At 44.8% G+C, this 23624-nt stretch overlaps 2 protein-coding genes across 2 annotated transcripts; both read right to left on the minus strand.

Annotated features, from left to right (window-relative positions):
- Window positions 1–704: 704 nt before the first annotated feature.
- On the minus strand, window positions 705–12372 carry gramd1c (GRAM domain containing 1c; the record flags this gene model as incomplete). Its single annotated transcript, XM_080542767.1, has 17 exons — window positions 705–2230; window positions 2605–2704; window positions 2874–2993; window positions 3698–3764; window positions 4029–4196; window positions 4822–4925; window positions 5328–5470; window positions 5606–5724; window positions 5845–5988; window positions 6203–6362; window positions 6513–6660; window positions 6876–6994; window positions 9357–9437; window positions 9661–9756; window positions 9877–9977; window positions 10153–10276; window positions 12280–12372. 17 exons carry the CDS (start codon window positions 12370–12372, stop codon window positions 2162–2164), a joined length of 1956 nt encoding a protein of 651 aa, XP_080398893.1. The 3' UTR covers window positions 705–2161.
- A 3862-nt stretch (window positions 12373–16234) lies between these two features.
- On the minus strand, window positions 16235–23178 carry atp6v1ab (ATPase H+ transporting V1 subunit Ab; the record flags this gene model as incomplete). The annotated part of the gene is made up of 14 exons (XM_080542792.1): window positions 16235–16327; window positions 16611–16782; window positions 17023–17117; window positions 17256–17459; window positions 17594–17657; window positions 17780–17894; window positions 18174–18296; window positions 18843–18951; window positions 19040–19202; window positions 19407–19558; window positions 21135–21272; window positions 22266–22480; window positions 22766–22894; window positions 23097–23178. The coding sequence occupies 14 exons, from the start codon at window positions 23176–23178 to the stop codon at window positions 16235–16237; spliced, it is 1854 nt and encodes a 617-aa protein (XP_080398918.1).
- Between the last annotated feature and the right edge of the window lie 446 nt (window positions 23179–23624).

The following is a 23624-nucleotide window of genomic DNA, read 5'->3' on the forward strand; positions in this document are numbered from 1 at the left end:
CAGCCAATGATGATTCTAAAACGGAATCATTCTGATCATGAAGATCATCATCACCATCGCAATTAATTGTTGAGCTACGCGCAATAGGGCAACTTATGACCTTTTGGAGCTCAGATGGAGATGGGGTCCCAGGAAGTGTGAAAGACATCTTCCAATGTCTTCGCCGACCTCAATGTTTTAGAGGACGACGTGGATATAGGGGAGGTGGTCGTCTCTAAGTTCTCCAGCATATTTCCCACTAAGCTGAATAACCCAGAGAGCTCACCTGTCCTATTCAAAAGGTCTGATTTCGATATTTCCTTTTGGACTACACCCAGGATTTGGCTAATACTTTTCTTGGCCAGCGCTATTTGGGTTTTGGTCTGGGACTGCTTATGCGAAGACAGAAAGTTCCTCAACTTCAGTCGCAGACTGTTGTATAGCCTTCGAATCCCTGGTGGTATCACAGTTTGTCGAGGGTATTCTTGGCGGGCTAGAGGACATCTCCTCCACAGAGTCGACGTCATCGGAGCGTTTGAATCTCGCTCCAAATGAAGTCATTACAGATTCGTCCTCCATTGAGTTTAAAAGGAGAGGAACTCGCGCTGTGAGGAATGTCCTCATTAAGTCCTCTGAGTCCCTCACCAGTGGGGTCAGCCACTCCGATTTGCACCAAGCCCAACCACCATATCCCACCAAGCACTAAAATAGATCAACAAACCATATGGAAGAACATGTTTCTTTATTTAAAACAACAATATATTTAACATGTACACAATTTCCACTAAACAGTCAAACTTAAACAATGGTTAAAGTGAATTTCATAAAGATATACACACATACAGTGTGTGGGTATTTACACACGTGTGCGTGTGCTTGCTTACTCCCCACCTCTTTCAATTCAACATTCCATGTGGCACTATGTAAACATCAAGCTAATGAATGTGTGAAGAAGATCCTTGTGCTTTGTGCCATACAAAAAAAAAAAAAAAAACACCCCCATACAGAGTGCCAGTGGAAATAAGCTTAACTATTAACTAATCAGCAATCATTCACTATAATCAATAGGTCTACAAACAGAGCCAACTAGGCACTAGTGTTTGGAGTCAACTTAAAAACCATGGGAAGAACTCTGTAGTGTTGGTGATTATGTGGCTTCCTGAATGGGTGTGTCTCACAACCCTGTGGGCTGCATATGAACAACAGAACAGTCACTAACCCAAGAGTCTTCTAATGGGAAATATCACTGTGCTGCTCCATGTGAGCCCTCCTCATGTAGCAGTATCATCTGCACATGGTTGGGCTCAAAGCAAATGCTCCTGAGAATGTTGAGCGGTCTGCTGTGCATTTACAAACCAGCTGCAACCACAAGCCATCAAAAGCTCAAATTAAAACAGAAAAATGCATAATAATTTGTGTATTTATAAAAGAGAGAAAAAAAAAAGAAGAAGAAACCCATCCAAATACATTACCAAATGTTATCATTTAAATAAAAAGAATAATTCAAAAGTCATCTAAAAACCAGGAAACATACACAAGTGCAATAAGTAAAAATGTTGATGGGATTCAAATATAAATATGACTAAATATTATTTATGAATGTAGGCATTCACTTCTACCAGACATTTTCCAAGGTGCAGTAGTGCTCTTTAAGTTTCTCTTGCCACCAGCATACTCCTCAGGAAATTAAATCAGTTCGTCGTACCCTATTGTGCAGCAGTGCAACAGAGTAACTAATTCGTCAGCCATATCCACCATTCACCTTCAATGGTTGTGATTGGTAGTGATGAGGGAGCAGCAGGACATGTGCTGGAGAACGCCATCCTCCAGAGCATTAGTCAATCCAGCGCCAATATTAATGCACGGAGGAACACAGGTCAGAACTAAACTGAGAACAGAGCCCTACTGTATATAAACCCAACGTACCACTGCCTATCTGTACGGTGGTTAGGAACCAGCATCAACAGTCAAGAGTCACAGCTTTAAAAACATCCAGACAGACAAACACCTGGTGCCACAGAGTCAAAGATCCTGGGACTAGTAGATTAGTAGCCCTTAGTAATGGATGCAAATGCTGGGGTTCCAGGGGGACTCTCCTATGGGAACTCCCAGGGGTAAGAGAGTCACTCCTCCTCCGAGCCTCGTCCCTTTGGTCTTTTTGGCGTCACCGGGAGCGATGGAGTCATGGCAACGGTACGGTGTTGTTGGCTACCTCAAAGTTATGCTGAAGCACCACCAGGGAACTGCGTAGCTGTGGGGGCGGAGTCAGAGTGAGTCACAGGCAGCACACAAACACAGACAGACTTTGATTGGGAGAACCTGTGACAGTTAGGGAACAGTACAGTCACATGGTGCATTATATAGAATAACTTGGTTGTAGTGTTGCCAGCACTGAAATGACAGACAGTAAAATAGACAAAGAAACAAAAACATATTCAAAGTCCTCAATAATTAAGTCTTGCGATACTTAGTAAAAATTAGTACAAAATAAGCCTGGATTTGATGGAGTCCCTTCTGTCCATTGACTCACTGAAGCCGAGCTGTTATGATTCAGTGGTGCTGACAGGAGAATGGTACCAATCAGTGACTGGGATTGTAAATGCGACACACACACACACACCTCACCTGTTCTAATAGGTTGATAGAGTCCTGAAGTACAGCTTTGAGCAGGTGATTGTCCTCTCTCATCCTGTCTGGTCTGCTGGGGCCAAAACCTGGGGCCAAACTGAGGACACAGGTTGGAGAAGGGGGGGGGGGGCGTTGGATATGATTAATTGAGGGTAGTGAGTGTGACTGTGTCCCGTACTGTACAAGTGTCTCAGAAGTTGCATCTCCTGTCCTAAGTGTGGATGGAGGGCTAGGAGCCACTGGGATGAGAAGTGTGAGTAGCTGACCTGGGCTCGTTCCTCTCCCTCAGCCGGTTCTTGGTCCCCAGGTACATGCGGTGAGCCACGTCCTCCATGGCCCACAGCTTGAAGAACAGCCCCAGGTTCAGCACAGTCAGGATCAGCAGACTGGGGGCGGGGGGGCGGAGCGGTTAGTTTCACACACCATTGCGTACCTTATAAATCACAACTGCAAAGAACACCAGTGTGTGTAATTGATTTTTTTGTGAATTAGTTAGCACTTAGAGTGCAATAGAGAATAATTCTTCAATAGTTGTCAAACAGACATACACCCTGCAAACACCTAACCTAGTGCTTCCCATTAATTACCTAGACTTTCGCGTCCTGCCAGTTTCATAACGAACCGAAAACATTTTACACTTCTCATAATAACGTAAAAAGATTTTTGCGCCGTGTTTTGCGCCGTTGCTTCAGGAAAGCGTCTCACTCCCCCCCTGCTGCTGGGAGCTCGCACGCCCACACACTTTAGACTACTTCTATATTTCAGCACTGCTCACGCTGTTGCGTGAAAGTGTTCCAGCAGGTTCCGCGGCAGGTTCTGCGGCAAGGCCGGCGCTAGGGCGTTGCCCCTCCCCATGAGACATGCAATCTTTTGGATTCGCACCAACCACCTCTTCGACGAAAGTTATTTCCGGATTATTTTTTTTATAATACGTGGTCCACCCAACAAAGGCTCACAAAATCCTGTGGGAAACACAAGCTAACCAGTCTAGCTATGCATGAACTACACACACACACACACACACACACACACACACACGCACACACACACACACACACGTCTTTGGTGTTTGCAGGTTTTGTTGACTTACATTACACTCATCCCAGCCACGATGGTGGTGATGTTCCAGCTGCGAGGCCCCTTCATGTCCATGGGGCCTGGAAGAGAACAGTAACAGCTTGAATGGAGGACAGATGACTGCATAGGTGCTGCATCAGTGCTCTTTAATGGATGCAAGCGTTTGTGCAATGGCTGTCTTTGTTGTATGACACTTGCAATGGCATCTGTATGGATGATCACAATTTGGGTGGGCACTTCTTCCATGTACAGAAGGGTTCTCTCGAGAAAGAAACCAGATTTCCACTGGACTTCCAGATTAGAAAGATGTTAAATGAGTAGATAGGACAGAAGCATGCATGTACCGTTGTTGCCCTCTCGGTGCTGTTCTGTGTCCTGCCCGTACTGCTTGCTGGGCTTCATATGCTCCTGGGTCCGGTTGTAGGGCCGTCTCCGCCGACGCACACCGGCCATCTTACCCGAGTCCCCGCCTCCCTGGTTCAGCTCCGCCTCCTCTTCCAGGAGCTCTGATTCTGTATGACGACAACAGTCCAACAGGAGATGGTCATGTTTCAAGGTCTCATATTCAGACACTGACCTGACATACTATATGCACAGTGGAACACACACACGCCTATATGTGGCTCAGTTGGTAGAGCATGTTGTTACCAATGTAATTAGGTTTAAATGTAATATTACCGGTACATATTATAGTTGCCTATTGAATCTACAGTTAGTCAGACTCTAGGCCTAAATGACCTCCTGACCCCAGTTAGTCAGACTCTAGGCCTACATGACCTCCTGAGCGCAGGGCTTTCAGATGCTGCTCTAATCCAACACTGGAGAGGGTGGGGGCATGGGGGGGAAGCTGGTTGCTTATAGGAGTAGGGCTGTGAAAGTCATTGGGGTTTTGGTCAATCGTCATGCAAATAATCGTTATCTTATAACCATTTATTTTGTTTCTTAAACATGGAATCGCTATTACAGATGAAAACAGATCTTTTCTTTTAAAACCTGCATAGTTTTTCACACTGTCCATGTTTCTGGGATGATGGGGGGAAAGCGAAAGAATTAAGAACATTCCATTATATTATCATGGAGCACATTAAAAGCCAAATATAACCATTTTCGACTTCACCAACGCAGCCTGATACTGACCCAGGAGTCTGCTGTAGTCCTCCAGGCCGCTCCACGAGTTCTTGGTGATGAAGGATTTGACCAGACCCCATGGCTGCTTCTTATACTTCACATCACTATAGATCCTGAGTTCACAATATAATATCAATGAAGCTTGCATTAGTTCAGGCGGGACACTAAGTCAAACGGCAGGCTTAAAAGCAGCTGTTACACACACTCCACCATGGTCAAACAGTGTAACACCACTGGCTATGAGGGGTGCCGTCCCACCCACCACCCGATCGCCCTGTATTTAACCTACTTACGGGAGTGGGGGGTTGATAAGTCATGGGCTCCCGGTCTTCTATGTTATATTTTATGTTGTTAATCATAACAGGGAGCTTTACAGAGCAGAGCCAACCAATTAGGCCAAACTTTAATGTATTACCATTTTTAAACAAATCAAAAAGGTACACCCACCCCCCCGCCCCCCGCATAAAGACACTGACAACCCTTGATGCTGAAGGCTATTTTATTATGCTTCTCACCTGAGTCGACACTTGCGCTTGGAGCTGCGGATGATACAGTAGCGGTTCTGGGTGTAGAAGTAGTCGTGGTAGGGCACGTCGTGCGTGTACACTACTGAGTCAATGATGTAGCTCTGATCCTCCCTCGAACCCTTGTACAAGGTCTAGGAGACAACACACAGACACACTCTGTAGAGAACACAAACACACAGCAAGCATACTACTCAAAACACACTACCCGAACACACACACACACACACACACACACACACACACACAGCAGGGCTTCCCTGGCTCACCTGGTGCTCAGTGGCAGTAGTGAACTTCCCCACCAGCGGGTTGGTGATGGTGATGGTATAGTTCAGACTCCTCTTCATGGAGCCAGAGGCTTCTTTCTGCCACGGAGTAGAGCTTAAATCTGAGGAACGAACACACACACAAACGTTAAGACCATTCATACACAGTCTTTATGGGTGACTGACTGGCTGTTTTGGAATCACACATTTAGCGAAGGTGGAAGAGAGAATGTGAGACTTACTGGTGATCTTCATGACATTCATGAACCTGCGCATGAAATGGGAGTCGGTGAAAAGCAGGTCAAACATCTGCCCTGCACTGATGTGGAAGACCCGGTTCAGATAGAGCCTGCCCTGTGCCTGCTGGGACACAGACGCGCGCTCCTCTACTGGGAGAGGGAGGAGAGGGATTTTCAACAACATACCCTCAGAGGAATGCAAGTAACAAAAATATTGGATGGCGTCAACAACACACACACGAATGAGTTAAAAAAATATAATAGTAGAACCAACTCAGACATAATAATAAATTTAAAAAGTTAAACAGCCACTCTGGGTACATAACAGTAAACCAGCAGGGTTTGATGTACTACTTCTCACCATCCTCTGCACTCTCCGACCCGCTCTGCTCTGAGAAGCGGTCCACATTGGCGTTGAGGTCCAGCGAGAGGGACGAGTGCTTAGAGAGCCGTTCCGGGGCCAAGCGGTCCAGCGGTGGGACGGGACTGAGCTGGCCCCGTGGCGGGTTACGAGAGTCCTCCTGTATGGCGGGAAATCAACAGGTTTCTTCCCTCACACAGACTTGTTTTGGCGTCATACGGAGACAGTTGGTGTGGCGCTATTTGGTCAAACGTAATGTATGCGTTCACACCGACATGCCTACACTTTGGTGGGAAAATGTTCCTCATACCGTGTTCGGTTGGCCAAAGGGGGAGGGCATGTCCTCTCCCAGGGGTGTGGACGTCTCGATGGCCCCCTGCTCCCCCTGCTGGATACGAATGGAAGGTGTCCTCTCCAGACGCCCCAACTGCTCATCCCCAACCGCCCTCATGGTCATACTGTAGAGGAGCCAGGACGTTCAGGTATTGTGAGGCATACAATGGCCCTTTCTCAATTGTTTCTCAATTCCTGGCGTCCTCCACTCGCGTCCTACTCAATGTCACCGCATTGGGAGGAGGAGATCTAGGCTCTCCTCCAACTTTGGAGAAGGAAGCGAGTGGAAGACAGAGGAGAGACTGTGAGTCAATTGTGTGTCACTTCCGTGTGTCCTTACCTGGTCTGTGTGGTTGATTCTGCTGCTAGCTGTAAACTCTCCATCTCCTCCTGGATCAGGCCCAAGTCTTGCCCATAGTGCTGCTTGACCATCTGCCACAGTTCCAGACACGTCAGGGGCTACAATAAAGGGAGGTGGGAGGTTTAGAATGAACAGGTGAGCAGGTCCAGCCCCAGACCACATAGCGCACAATGGGAAGGTGATCTGTTAAGAACAAAAAAACAACACATTCGGGAACTCTGAATGCAGATGGGGCGGCTGTGGCGCAGGAGGTAGAGCCGCCGTCTAATGATCGCAAGGTTGGCAGATCGGCGGTTCAAGCCCCGGCTGGCCACATGTCGAGGAGTCCTTGGGCAAGACACTGAACCCCAAATTGCTCCCAGTGAGTGGGCCTTGCATGGTAGCTTGCCGCCATTGGTGTGTGAATGTGTACGTGTGAATTGGTGAATGAGAGGCCATTGCAAAGCGCTTTGGATAAAGGCGCTATATAAGTGCAGTCCATTAGATTCACACTATAAAATCCCAAATGGTAGGTTATGCAGTCATAACTTTCAGGTAAGACAATAATGCTCGTCAGTAGTCTTCTTCCAACCAACAGGATAACTCTCACAACCGTGTGCATGTTTCATACTTGAACCTCACACCAACCCCAATCTCTTCCTTTCCCCCCCCAAAAAACAGCCATAACCCGCATAACCTCATACAATGTCACGAGCGATCAAAAACCGACGCACCTGTCGGACTTGCGCACGTTTTCAGTAAAAATGTGGCAGGTGAATTAATTAAAATTATTATTAATTAGAAGAAGAAAAAGATCACGAGCTACACTGAGCAACTGTGGTCTACGACTAACAGTCCCTGAATTAGTTCTCTTAGTTATTTATTGATTCTGAAAATAATAACAGAATAACTCACAGCCTATGAAGGTCTAGCATTTCCAGAATTAGCCGAAAGAACGAGTTGAAGCGTTAAATCACTTCTTTAAGTTAAGAAAGGAAGACTTAAATCCTTAAAATTCATTCAGTCAAGCAAACAATCAATCAATTCAGACGCGCACGACTGAAGCTGATTATTTAATCATTTGACAGCCAGCCACTTTGCTGCCACTTGCGTCAACACAGGATTATTTTCAAGCTATTTTACTTACTTACTTCTGGGTGATCGTTCTCCTTGTTGACTCGCTGGACTGTGAACTAGGTTAACCTGTCTTCTTTCATACAACAAATCAGGAAGTCTCTTGTTTTTAACCCGATGATTGGAAAAAGACGCGCTCCGAGTCCGCCCACTGATACTGAGATAGGTAGATAAGCGCTCGTCTGCATGCCAACATTCAGGTTTAAGTTTAAGGGCAAAAACAATCAGATCGACTGAATACCGTCTTCGGTGGGTAAACTTGGCGACTCGTTTTCAGCAGAATGGCGAAGAGGTGGGACGAAAAGCGTGTCGTGTTTGTGGTAGCAAGGTTCTCTGTTTTATGCAAAGTAGTCTAGTGTACCTGGCCACACCTTGAGGGGGTCATTGAACTTTACCGTCACACACGCTACTCCCGATTGACACAAGTGTGTTTGCGTGGAGGCTGTTTGCACCATTTCATTCCCTTGCTTCCACAACCCTCCGGGTATTAAAGCCTACACGCTCAAGATAAGCGCTCGTTTTTATAAGAGCTCGTTTTTATCTATCCAACAAGAGAACGGATACATCAAGAAACAAGAACATTACAATCAGTTCTGAAGCAGTGGAAGTGGAACCAAACGCCATAGCCTACCCCCCTGTAGTAAAAACGGAGTGGGTCCAGGCCAGGGGCGCATTGTGTGTACTCAGGGCTGATTAGATAAGCCAGCCAGGGTAAAGTCACAGTCCTGCATTGTGCTATGGGCACTCACTGGGAGCGGCTGCATGAAAAAGGTCCAATGAAACTACTGATAAAAAAGCAGTAGCCTAGGCCTAATGTAAAAAATAAAATAAAAACCCACCAACTTTACAAAGAGAGAAACATTTTGAAATGTATGGGGCTGCCAAACAAGGTTCTGATTGATTAACATAACCGAACATAACATTAATAACATAACACAACGATTTAATCACTTAAGGATCATATTGGAGAGGACAGGAGGGAGGCATTACTCATCACACTGAAGGAGAATGGGCTCAGCTTGTGCCACAATGCCCGAGGTGTTCTAGTTGGCATTGTTCATGTCACTAGATCATTGACATGCTGGTGTGATGATTGTAAGCTATTGGAACACAAGACACCAGATGCTCTCAGATCAGTTTCACAATTTTTTTCTGAAAATTGGATGGAGAGTACTGCTACTACAGTATAGCTAAGTATTTGGCAGACCCTTGCTAAAGGAATGCATGCTATGAAGACTATTACTAGTGAACACAGTGTTGTCGGGAGGGGACAGTGGTAGAATTGCCCAACCTGTGAGGTGAGGTTGGCCTACTATAACACCAGGACTGCTGTGATCAGTGCTTTACCTTGTCCATCAGTGTATTCTGCCACATGCGGAAAATACCCTGGTAACTTTTCTCTCTGGCCGAGAAGGAAGTGAAGAACAACTGTGGGTGGAGATAAAAAAAATAAACACATGAGTAACTATTACTGCAGTGAAAGATGTAACAAGTCATGTGTTTGTGTCATTAATATTACACACCGTGAGCATTAAATCATGGTTGACGGGTTCAACATTGCCAATTTCAACGATTCATTATTCTGTTTCCGCAAACTATTTGTGCAACTGTTCCGAGCTACTGAACATAGCCGAGGTGGTGTCGGAGTTACCTTCTCAGTGTCTGTGGAGACCTGGATGGCATTGGGGATCACTCTGGCCATCTTCTCCCTGCTCATGGCTTTGATGTCTTTCAGAGACAATACTATCTATAACCACAAGGCATAATGGTCATAACACATGAGCTAATTAATGAAGGACAAACAACATCCTCTACCTGTACACTCAACAACTCTCTCTCTCTCTCTCATTCCTCTGTGTCAGCTCACCTTTGTCCCCCGAAACACGTTGCTATAGAAACAGAGCCAGTTCTCAGACAGGTAGAGACGCCCCTGTAGAAGGATATCTCTCTGGAGGGCACAGGTGTAGTCTGGGAAAATACATGGGATGGGATGTGTGAGAGATGTATATGCTCAGATACAGGTGAGTGTATACAGATGACAACTTCTGATTCAAGTATTTGATATAGAAGATGAGCTGATATGTGCAGGTTGTCGACAAGAGTGTGTTGTAAACTCTGTGTGGATGTAGTCTCTGTAACGTACCCACTATGAGTCTCTCTGACTCCGGTAGTTCTCTGAACAGCTTCTTGAACTCCTCAAACTTCTGTTTGTAGGTAGTGGGCGGGGCTTGAGGCGCTGCCAGACACTGGCCCTGTGGGTCCGAAGACTGATTGACAGGCCACAAAGACGACAATCACAAATCATAGACATCACATTGATTGAATGTAAGTTCTAATTGCTTGACAGTGCTGCTGGTGTGACAGAATGAAACATGCATTAACACAGTCATAAATGCTGCCTAGTATTTCTACATTGCATTACAAAGTAATAGAGTGTAATAGATGGATATGCTCACTGAAAGTGAAAAGGTTTACTTGCAATAAGTCTCTGGATTTATAGAAGGTAAAGGGTTAAATAAACATGCACTCATGTGCTGTAGATGTAAAACAACATAAGCCCTTGAGCTTTGTATTTCTCAATAGGGAGAAGAGATTGCAATCTAATGTGAATGATGAAATGGTTTCACCACAAAACAGAGTAACAGTTAGTCCTCATTGAATGTCACTAACTGTCTTCACCACTAGAGTGCAGTGAAAGTTGATGTGTGACTGATGCAGGGTTGTGGTGTGGTGGCCTGCTCTTAATAGTGTTGATCAGGGGAAGCTGGTGGAGGTAGAAATCAGAGGACAGGCTCATTGTAATGCAAACACGTGTTTGATACCATTCCTCGTTCCAGAACGCTGCTGCCCGTCTGGTGTTCAACCTCCCCAAATGTTCTCATGTCACCCCTCTCCTTCGCACCCTGCACTGGCTCCCATCAGCGGCTCGCATCAGATTCAAGACCTTGGTGCTACCAGGCAGCTAAGGGGACAGCCCCTGCCTACTTGCAGGCAATGGTCACCCCTCAAACTTCAGCCCGTTCCCTCCGCTCCTCCACCTCTGCGGGCCGACTGGCCCCACCACCTCTACACCTATATGGCAGTCGCACTGCCCGATCACGTCTCTTCACTACACTGGCTCCCCGCTGGTGGAATGAGCTCCCCACGGCTGTCAGAACTGCAGAGTCACTACCCATCTTCCGTCGGAGACTGAAGACCCATCTCTTCAGGTTACACCTTAACTGCTCCTCCTGAGACACCCGCTTTTCCCCTTTACTGTGTCCCCTATTACTTCTACTGCCCCCCTTGTACTGTCTCTCTATTCTCCAGTGTCTATATATAAAACAAATTATTATAATAATAATAATTTAAAAAAATAATAATACCGTTTTCCTTTTATCACAGAGACTGCCAATGGCCCCTGGCCTGAGCTAGATTACTCTTCCTGATACACCTGGTGGATTGATGATTCACTTGCTTAGTCAAATGTATTGATTGTAAGTCGCTTTGGAATAAGGCGTCTGCTAAATGCCAAAAATGTAATGTAAATGTCATTCCGTTCCATGCAATGAGCCTGTCCTCTGATTTCTACCTCCACCTGGTGGTGATGCATGTATGTATGTACAGTCATGGCAAAAATATTGCACTTCTGTCAGATAATGCACCACTTCTCCCAGAAAATTGTTGCATTTACAAATGCTTTGGTATTCACACGTTTATTTCTTTTGTTTGCATTGTAACGACACAAAAAAGCATGTAATGCTCCTACGACACAAAAAAGCAGAGAAATAAATAAAGGTGCATTACATGCTTGAAATACAATTATTTCTTGCCTACCAGAAGGTGGCAATCATTTTGTCCAGTCCATTTTGAGTTCCGTGTGGAATGATATCAGATTTTTTGTATATATTTGTATTTAAACTCACCTGTGGCAAGTTACAGGTGCTGACAATATAGAAATCATCTTGCAACCAGTTAAAATTGAGAAGTTTACTCAACCTTTGTGTTGTCTGTGTGTACCACACTGAGCATGGGGAAAAGAAAGAAGAGCAAAGAATTTTGAAAAGAAGAGAGGATTTGAGAATTCGATTTTCTGGCAGAAGTGGTGCACTATCTGACAGAAGTGCAGGGGTGCCAATACTTTTAAGTGGGACAGACAGTGGAGAGAGACAGGAAAGTAAGGATGTCATGTCAGCAAGGTATTCAAACCCATGCGGGGTTGGGCATGTGTGTGCACTGTGGGCCACTGGACCACCCCAGGACGTTGTGAAGGGGCGCAATGCATTCTTACCTCTTGTTCGTCGGAACTCCACCTGACCTCCCCCACAGATACCATCTCGTCTGTGACATCACTCCCCATCCCTGACCTAGACACTTGGTCCATTTGTTGTACCGCTCTACTGATTGGACAGAAGGTTACAATGTGATCAGATCCACTGATCCACTGTTGTCATCCACTGTTGTCATCATCAGATGACAACAGTCAGTGTGACTCTGAGCTCAACATGTAGCTGCACATGGACAACACAGGGTCATCTTATAGTTACGGTTTCATGAATACAGTAGTAACCGTGTAGTGTTAAAGCTATAGATGTCAATACAGAAAACTATTTACAACATGCGGTTGGTGTTGTCAGTATATGAAACCGTTTTCATGTATTTTCACTGAGCCTGTAATTACTCCACAAGTGTTTAAACCTCAATGAAAGCCACCAAACAGAGATGCTTAGCACAAAGAGAGATAGAAACACAACAGAACTGGTTTGTCCTGCTCTGTCACCCTGGAGAAACTGTAGCTGAGGCAACAAACAGCAACTTCAGTTCCCTTACTGTATATTCCCATGACCATAGGGTCATACAGAACTGTTGGATTATTCAATAACAACTGAATTGATCTGCAGTCGCAGTGTTCAAATCTGAAGTCACATTGTCAAAACTCTTCATACAGTCTGCATTACTGACATGCATCTTGGCCAAACACTTGATCAGTGTCTCAAAAGAAGCTTGTTCAACCATACACTGGCAACAATGTTCACTCAGAAAGCATACACAGTCAGAGAAGAATTAATAGATATTCATTCAACAAGAATGGTTTGATTTATAGTAATCATAGACAGAATAGTTGACTGTACAACTGTAAAGTATTAGGCAACAAGAATAAATCAGAAACGTAGCAATTTGCTTCTATCCTTTCGTGTGTGTTTTTTTCAGTATTTTTGCAGAAAGTAAGTTACGGTACATTTACTTCAAAGTACAGTACATTTACTTGAAAATGAAAAGTTCAAACAAAAAAGAAAAACAGAAATTCCAGAGCTACAATACAATAGAAATCACAAAAAAATTGTCTCACTCCTGAGGGTTCTGGTCCACCCTCTGGTCTGCATCTGGTCACATCTAATGTCTTCCCTGGCAGTGCATATAGTCTATTTCATACATATATTCTGCTAATATCTTCTAGACATTTCAATATGATTACTTAAATGCACCAAATCATTCTGTTTTGAGTAGTACAGTACAACGTTTTGAACACAGTGTGTTAACATTGTAAAAATGTGTTGCAAACACATAGTGTTTTGCAGGTGGTGGAGTTTGAATGAGAGAAGAGTTCATGGATTTTGATGAACGTGGTCATTGAATGCATTTTGTGTGAAAGCAGCAATGTAAAATGAGTCACAGTTTTGGTCCACATAGACTGTTTCGCTGACTGAAGAGTTTTGACAATGTGACTTCAGCTTTTACACGGCGACTTAGCAATCGGAAAAAAACTTTAATACAACGTCACTCTCTCGTGCCCTGTCCATGGTATGCAATGTGCAGTTACGTTTGAAGAAATAAAGAGACTGTAAGTGTATGTGCACGTGAACCAGTACTGGTGTCTTAACAAGTTGTCTTGTCTATGTGTGAATTTGATGATCTAATTTCAGAGTGCTAAACAGCGATGGTGAGCCCTATGTGTGTGATGCCACTCGTGATGTTAGAATTATAAGGTTCTATCTCCATTTTTGTCAAAATTGAGTTTTTTTTACATAATCTGATCCATTAGGTGTTTATTAATGCCTGTGTGGTGTTATCTTTAAAATGTTGACATTTTTGAGTTAGTAATTCATAAAATATAAAGGTTCCATCTCACAAAACATAATGGAATGTAAAAACTTTGACGCTCAATATCTCTGAACTACCCTAAACGGAGATAGAACCTTATCATTCTAACCTCACGCACTGCTACTGCGTAAAGAACCGTCGTTACGCACTGTTCCAAATGGCTCAGCTCGCGCGGCATGCTCGCTTCTATCAACCAATTCGTCTTCAATCTGATAACTCACTTCATCTGATCTCTTAATGCGGGTTCCAACTTCCCAACGACACATTCACCAGGTGATAAGAAAAGAAGAAACTGTGTATCTTTACTTTACCTGTAAAAAGACAAGCCCCCTAGATCGTTATCGAGTTTGATGCGGATCTGGAGTGATGATTGATGCAGAACTCTCTGATTGCCCTCAGTAGTATTTCGTTCCTGTCCCCATGTTGCATCGTGCCATATGGCGCAAAGCTGTGGTTCACCTGGTAACAGGTATCGACTAGGGAACTCCTTGCCGGCCTTTGGGAAACGTCATCTTGGCTGTGCTTTACATATTGCATTCTTTAACTGATGCCAGTCGAACGGGTCTAAAGATATAATTCTCTCACGGACCTGTTCTGGACGAGCCCTCTCTTTAGGGCACAGGTTTTTTTTTGCACTCCATCTCTAGAAGATACACATTAAGATAAACCTCTTTGAAAAGCTGGATTCTGGAACTTCTTTTTTAGAATTTGGTTAACTTTGTTGGCAATTTTTTTTTTGGGGGGGGGGGTGGGAAGCTAGAAATAAAACAAGGTTAAGTAATACAATAAACAATAAAACAATAAAACAATAAAACAATAAAACACTGGCAAATACAGATGCATTAAAATACTAACAGTCAGAGAGAGGGGAGAGAGACGGAGGAGGTAGGGGTGAGGAAGAGGGGAGGTGAGGGATAGCGGGGGTAGTGGAGCAGGGGTACTTAAAATGAGGCAGTGATGGGTTATGGGATGGGTGAGAGACGGTGATCAACAGGTGCATTGATCGACTATGGTTCCAGTGATACTGGATTACTGCTTGCCTTTCATCACACAATGATCATTGAACACAAGTGTTTTGTCCCCCGAAAGAACGTACTGTATGCAAACCTATTGATAGTCTTTATTGACACGTAATTGAGGGCACTGTGTCAAATCACTGCAGTAATAACACAAAATAATTGGCATTAATTTCTGCATTCTAAAAAGCTAATGTGATATGGTATATGGTATGACTATAATAACTTTATAAAAGGGAGTATGATTAGATGAGGAGAGTATATATTCTGACACAAAGATGACCTCAGCCAAACAGAACCAGATTACCCGACATACAAGATTCCACAAAGGTATGAGTGCAGCGAGACCAGTTCAGCCAGAATCACCAGTAACATTATATAACCTCACACACACACACACACACACACACACACACACACACACACACACACACACACACACACACACACACCAGAGCAACACATGCAAACAAGCAAACCATGTATGGACACAGAAAACCAGAAGCCACACACCAGCAAATGTTGTTTTCCACATTTTACTCTTTGGGACTCAAACACTTTGTCACATAAGCTGTGGAAATGAGAGGGCCGCAGGCCAAGACTGACACACATACAGCAAGTACACAGAACTACACAGCATAGAACACAACCATAAGAAAAACAACAGAAAATAAAAAGGCATTCTTGTCATGTGCCTGCAATAAATATAGTCACTCTGCTTAATTCAGCAAGTTTATCTTCTGTACAGATGGGAAATAACAATAATTACATCAACTGAAGTCTTCAGATACACCGCTAGGAGGAGATGATGTAAACCAAGAGGAAGGCAGTGTAGGGGTTACGGATGGAATGCGATGTCTCTCACAGACACGCGAGCACAAACATAATTACCGGTTTTGAGAGGACAAAGATCCAGAAAAATATTGTGTGGCAATGTAATACAAGAATACAGTACTTCTTTCTTTTCCCCAAAAAATATACACACACACACACACACCCACACACACCCACAGTGGAAGTACAGTACAGCGGACAAACAAGGCAGTGGAATGTGAGGGATGACACATACACACACACACACACACACACTGCCCCCAGGATCAGAGGTGAAGGGTGAGACCTGAAGGCTCATTCCTCCAGGGTGCGGAAGGAGTTCTGCATGTCCTCCAGCAGCTGGGCGTAGTCTGCCTTGATCTTTGCCTCTCCCTCCTTCACTGGGTCCTGCAACAGCACAGAGAAAACACCCCGTCAGATCTGTGTATTAGGAGGATCCCCATCAGCTGCTGCACATACAGCCACTTCCCCTTCCCTGGGGTCCACATAGGACATAAAAAAACATGACAAGAGTACAGAACAGCTACAGACAGAACAGCTACAGGCTACAGTTAGAGACAGAGAAAAGGCCTCAGATGGAGAGGCTGAGAAAAGACACACACACACACACACACACACACACACACACACACGAGGTACTGTACAGTGGAAACACACAAGGCTGAAGTACCTTGAACTTCATTGAGCTGATCCTATAGAGAATCTCTCCCATATGCTCGCGGATAATAGCCCAGGTGATCTTGTTGTCACTGTGAGACGTGGTCTCCACGGCGTGCCGGGCCATGTCGTAGAACGCTATCATGTTAGACAGCATGCCCACCGTCTTGTAGAAGGGACAGAACCTGCAGAGAGGGGCAGAGAGTTAGGACAACGCGTCTTTACAAACCCACATTCCAACGAAGACTATACATAAGTGTGTGTGTGTGTGTGTGTGTGTGTGTGTGTGTGTGTCTTGTGTGAGGATGTGGTGCTGGGGCTGGAGTTTGAGGGCGTGATGAGGGCGGGTTTGTGGGCGAGGATGTAGGTTGTGTGTGTGGGTGTGTGTGTGTGTGTGTGTGTGTGTGTGTGGGGAAGGGGGTTACCTGTCGTAGGGTGTGTAACCGTTCTGTTGCAGGAAGTCATCCTTAAGCAGCTTGGCCACCTCCAGGGTGATCTTATCCGTCTCGGCCAGCGATGCCTGTCACCAAGAGAACCATTAACAATGAAAAAAATATATATATATACCAGCATAAACAGTTTCAATGACTCAATTCCTGAACAACAACAACAAAAAACTCCAACACCCTAATTTTTTGTTCCCTTTCCCTTGCGTTACCTTGCCGACCAGCTGTACGATCTCAGCCAGGTCCTCCTCCTCCTGCAGGATCTCCTTGGCCTTGGTGCGCAGGGGCACAAACTCAGGGAATTGCTTGTCGTAGTACTCATCCAGGGCACGCGTGTACTTGCTGTAGCTGATCAGCCAGTTCACCGAGGGGAAGTGCTTCCTCTGGGCCAGCTTCTTATCCAAACCCCAGAACACCTGAGAGAGGACGAGAGGGAGTGAGGAAGAGAGAGGATTTTTTTTAATAGAGATTTCCACAATGGAGTATCACTGAATGAGAGCTAGGTTTAGTTTCATCTTAAAAAGATCACAGAAAAAACTGTGCTTTTTACCTGTACGATACCCAGAGTGGCTGAAGTCACCGGGTCAGAAAAGTCACCACCAGGGGGCGACACACTGATGAAAAAAACAACAACGGTACATACAGTATCACAGTGATGTATCAATGCCTCTGAGGGCTGCTAGAAAACTGAGAGGGGAGGCAGGGGCTCCCTCTAGTGGGAAATGTATGCACTCACGCCCCCACAATGCTGACGCTGCCCTCTCTCTCAGGGTTACCCAGACACTTCACCCTGCCGGCACGCTCATAGAAGGACGCCAGGCGGGCACCCAAGTAGGCTGGATATCCACTGTCTGTGGACACACACAACCATCCCCACACAAACACACACACACACCAGTTACTAATTGCCCCCAACAATTAATATAGGACCAGCTCAGTGGAGAGTGATGGAGGTAGAAATCTGTGGACGGGCTCATCGTAACGCATGAAACGAAATGAGGAATGATACCATCAAGAGCACAATCAAGTGCTTTCAGAAATCGGTGGTTGTATCGGAGCTACTGGGACTCCTGCCTCAAAGACTGTAATGGCTATAGCGTCCAGTAGAGGGCACCGTCCGTCACACTCACCAGCAGGCATCTCGGCCAGTCGTCCAGAGATCTCCCTGAGAGCCTCGGCCCATCGAGAGGTGGAGTCAGCCATCATACTGACGTGGTAGCCCATGTCTCTGAAGTACTCAGACAGAGTGATCCCTGTAAACACATAATGTTGAAAACACATTGAGTGAAACGTGCGTATATATACAGGGTGCATCTCAAAAAATTCGAATATTGTGGAAAAGTAAATTGTTTTCCGTAATTTCAACTTCAAAAAGTGAAACTTTTAAATATTCTAGATTCATTACACATAAAGTGAAATATTTCCAGCCTTTTTTGTTTTAATGTCGATTATTACAGCTTACAGCTCATGAAAATCTAAAATCCAGTATCTCAAAATATTAGAATATTACATAAGACCAATAATTTAAAAAAAAGATTTATAAAACAGAAATGTATGTATACTCTGAAAAGTATGTTAAGTTATGCACTCAATACTTGGTCTGGGTTTTGCATTAATTACTGCATCAATGCAGCGTGGCATGGAGGCAATCAGCCTGTGGCACTGCTGAGGTGTTAGGGAAGCCCAGGTTGCTTTGATAGCGACCTTCAGTATATATATTCTACAATATACTCTACACTGTTTTCTGGGTCTTTGATTGGTCCAGAGGGTGTACTCTGAGCTCTCTGATTGGCTGGTACCTGTGTAGATGGAGGCCTCTCTGGCGGCGACGGGCATGTTGGAGGTGTTGGCTACCAGCGCTGTTCTCTTCATGATGCTCTCCACCTTCCCGTCCACCTCCATGGTCAGCTATTGGACAGAGACACCGTCAATCATCCTGAACATCTGTTCAATGAAGTTTGAGATGATAAAGCAATGACATCATCAGGCCACCCACCTCAGGGAAGTCTCGTAGTACTTCTGACATCTCATTCCCACGCTCCCCACAGCCAACATAGACGATGACGTCACTGTTGGAGTATTTGGACAGAGACTGGGAGATGACCGTTTTACCACAACCAAAGGCTCCTGGGATGGCTGTTGTTCCTCCCTGTACACACCTGCACACAGAGAGAGAGGGGGGGGGGGGAAGAGAGAGTGAGGCACAGTGTGAGAGAGAGAGAAAGAGAGAGAGAGAGAGAGAGAGAGAGAGAGACAGACAGGCAGACAGACAGACAGACAGACGGATAGACAGACAGACAGACAGACAGACAGACAGACAGACAGATAGATAGATAGATAGATAGATAGATAGATAGACTCACGGGAAGAGGGCGTCCAGTACTCTCTGGCCAGTTAGCAGTGGGTGATTGGCGGGTAGTTTCTCAGTGACGGGCCGTATCTGTCTCACAGGCCACACCTGTATCTGGGTGTACTTCTCCTTCACGCCCTCAAACTCCAGCTCCAGCACCACATCCTGACAAACACACACACACACACACACACACACACTATTATATCTCTAGATGTCTAATATGTACTGTGTCTTACACTAGATGGATTGAGACCAGTGACTGTAAAATAAAGGACAACATTGAAGTCTGGCGCCACTAATCCGCCAACGGAATGCGCTATTTTGATCTGTCCGCCCACAGAACGTGGTTAGTATTCACTTTTGTTAAAAGCAACACAAGAAGAACGCTTGAGCCAAAGGCAGCCCTAAGCAGGTCTCTGCCGATCGAGCATGCGCACTGGGTTACCAAGACGACAAGCATCAGCCAGCAACGAATGCCAGAAACAGAGAAATCCAGACACAGCACATTATTCAGCTGATGAAACACCCGATATAGAAGTCTGAAAGCTTTTCTTTAACCAAGGCTGTAGATAAATATAACCTGCAGTAACCTTAAAGGGTAGTATACAACATAATTATTGATTGTATGTATTTTGTTCTGATGTTTAATCATTGCCCTATTAGGACACCCATAGTGTATACATTCCCATTCTGTACAAATACCTTTTTCATTATTATTTATGAGAATCTGCTTAACTGTTGAAAATATACCAAGCAGTTAGTTTAAATATGGACACGATATTTCATCATAACAAGCAACTTTGTCAATCCCATCTAGCCTACTACATCAGATTTTATTCTCACTGTAGCCTAATCGCAAAGGTATAGGAGTAAGGCAATGTGAGAACATTTTAATATTTAACACTGTTTGATCCAAAGCATATCGATCACAAGAGAACGGTAAAGTTGCATTATGCTTCTAGAAAGCATCACCTTCAGCCTATTTTTAAATATATAGCCAAAATGGTCTTCTTAATATATTTCATCACTCAATTCATCATCTCAACTCATGAAGTGTGCTCATGACAGCGTCCCTCAATTCTATCCAGCCTGGCTATGAATAAGATATACCATTTATTATGTTTCTGTTCTGAAGCTGTGATGTCTAAAAGCTCATGCCCAATTAACACAAGCAGGCTAAAATAATAGGCATAGGCTCTCTGCCTATACCTACATCTTCAAATAGCCATGTGTTTGATCCATCCATCGCATCCATCGCAAGAGAACAGGAAAAGTTAGGCTACATTGTAGAAAGTTGCATACATATCGTATGAGGCCTTATGCCCCAAATTATACCACACATGTAATAGATTTTGCCAATGGCCTTAAACAGCTTCCATCAGCCATCGATTGACAAGATTATAAAATCAGTTGATGTCCGCTCATAATATTGTTTCAGTTCTTATGAATCTGATAATAGCCTATCACTTTCTATTCTGAAGCTGTCCAATGAATGAGACTTCATTTTCTATTATAGTTGGACAACTCGGTTCATCATCACAAAGTCACCATTTTAGAACATTGTGACATTCTCTTATCATCGCTAAATTTGTATTAGGTTACATTACCATCTTGCATGACCTTTTTGGGCAGGACTACAATGGTACCACGAGTGGCCACTGGGTTTGGGGCGTGCCCACCAGATGGCCAATTGATGCCCTGATTGAAACAGGGTAGAGATGGTGGGGGAGGTACTCACAGAGACATCGTAGTGTCCGGGGGGAGCCACATAGGTGACGGTGCCTCTGTTCCGTGGGGGAAGCATGAGCTTGTGCTTGATGAGGGAGTTCTCAAATACATTTGCATAGATATCTCCCCCTGTGATGTGACTCCCAACCTGAGAGAGATAGAGAAGGAGAGAGAGAAAGAGAGAGAGAGAGAAGGAGAGGAAAAGAGCGATTAAGTGAATAAACATTTGAAGGGAGAACTATGAACCATTACACAACTTCTCCTTCATGCCCTCAAACTCCACCACCACATCCTGCGACACACACACACACACACACACACACACACACACACACACACACACACACACACACACACACACACACTAGGGGTGCAACGGTCCTCAGTTTTATATTGACGCGTACGGTTCACCATCCACGGTTCAATACGCACTAGTGAATGTCGGTTTTTCAGTTTATGCTGCGTTTCATTGAAAGTCGGAGGTCGAGTTTGTTTGGAAAGCAGTTGCTTCTTGTTCAAATGTTTATTCATGGCAAGCAAAGTTGAGAACATGGCAACAGTTTGAGGAAGCCCCGGATTGCTACAAATCTGCATTGTGGAGTCAGTTTGGCATTGAATACAATGATGAGGGAACGAAAACAGTGAACAGAAACGTTACTGCAAGCATTGCTTCACGCGTGTCGTATATGCGCTTAATATGCGTATATGAGCTACCATCTGTCATGGCTAAGGTGCATTTGTACTTTTATTTTTTCCTCTCCTATACCAGAAGTCAAAGCTAAGAGGCACTTTTACATTTGAAAGTGTTTTTTTTGTTTATATATATTTATATTTTTAATATTATACAATATACCAGTCATATTCTGGAATGTGTTTGAATGTTAAAGTTCCATAAGTATAAGCAAAATAAAGTAAAGTAACAGTTTGTTAATAAATAGTAGCATTGTTTTTCTCCATACGCACAAAACACGGATCGAAACCGAACCGAAACTGTGGCCCAAAAACTGAGGTTCATACCGAATCGTGGGCTAACTGAACCGTTGCACCCCTAACACACACAGACACACAGACACACAGACACACAGACACACAGACACACACACACACACACACACACACACACACACACACAGAGTCCTACCCGTAGAGACTTGACTGGAGTAAACTCCCATTTGATGTCTCGATTCAGGGCTCCAATGTTCACCCCGCGAGGGATGTAGATGCTCTGTGTGAGGTCATTGATGTCCTTTAGGGGGCGCTGGATACCGTCAAAGATGGAGCCCATGCATCCCGGCCCCAGCTCTACAGAGAGAGGCTTCCCTGTACGCAACACAGGGTCACCAACAGACACACCCGCTGTGACAAGGCTCAGGAAACCAACCCACAGCCGTGTGTGTGCATGTGTGTTTGTGTGTGTGTGTGTGTGTGTGTGTGTGTGTGTGTGTTTTAATAGCCTGCTATGAGCTATGACACTATGAGTGTCAAATAATTAGGCTTTCGATATGGTGTATGAGAGTGCATCAAGTTATCCGGGTAGCTAGCTGTCTGTGTGTATAGTTAGCCTAGTGTACGCATACTGTCAACACAGGGGTCGTGCTGCAGAGTTCAAATGATGCGGAGCAGGGCAGCCCAGAAGGATACAGGTCTCCTCGTACACCTGGATGGTGGCCATGTCTCCCTCCAGACGGATGATCTCCCCCACCAGCTCGCTGTGGCCCACCCTCACCAGCTCATACATGGCCGCTCCCGCCATCGCTGTGGCCGTCACCACTGCAGGGGGGACAAACACGGGGTCAATCACAGAGACAGACAGACATCTATCTATGACTCTTGACTCAATCACCAGGGACACAGAGAGAGAGAGAGAGAGAGAGAGAGAGAGAGAGAGAGAGAGAGAGAGAGACGGAGAGACAGAGAGACAGAGAGACAGAGAGAAAGACACAGTGAGAGAGTGGAGAGATGAGGGTCTGACCTGGGCCGGAGACTCCATGTACGTATCCGAACTCGCTCTCCCTCTCCTCATCGCTGATCTTAGGCAGCTTGGACAGGTCCATCCTGACAGGCTATATCTGGCAGAAAGGAAGAGAGAAATGGATAGAGTGTGAGAGAGAGAGAGACAGACAGACAGAGAGAGAGACAGAAAGAGATCAGTCTCTCCCAATGACTCATCAAACATCAAAGGAGCATAAAAGAGTGATGACTAGATACAAACTCAGTAATTGACCCTGCTCTTATAACAGAAGCTGAAGATGGTAAACGAAAAAAATAGGCAGACAACTACCAGTACCTTCGTCAAGGTGTGCCAAAACGTTGGTTCACTGCACAGTGCACACACATGTTTACATGAGTGAGCAACTTTCATTACTCTACCGGCTTACACCTAAACAACACGTTTCCTTTTCTTATACAGTATCTTCGTCATAGCACGTCTGACCATTTTAAACACTTAACCTGCTTACCACACAGTGGGATAATGCTTTTTAAAATTATTACACACTAA

This window comes from Nansenia antarctica (genome assembly GCF_963989245.1).
Source record: "Nansenia antarctica genome assembly, chromosome: 12".
Lineage (NCBI taxonomy): Eukaryota > Metazoa > Chordata > Actinopteri > Argentiniformes > Microstomatidae > Nansenia > Nansenia antarctica.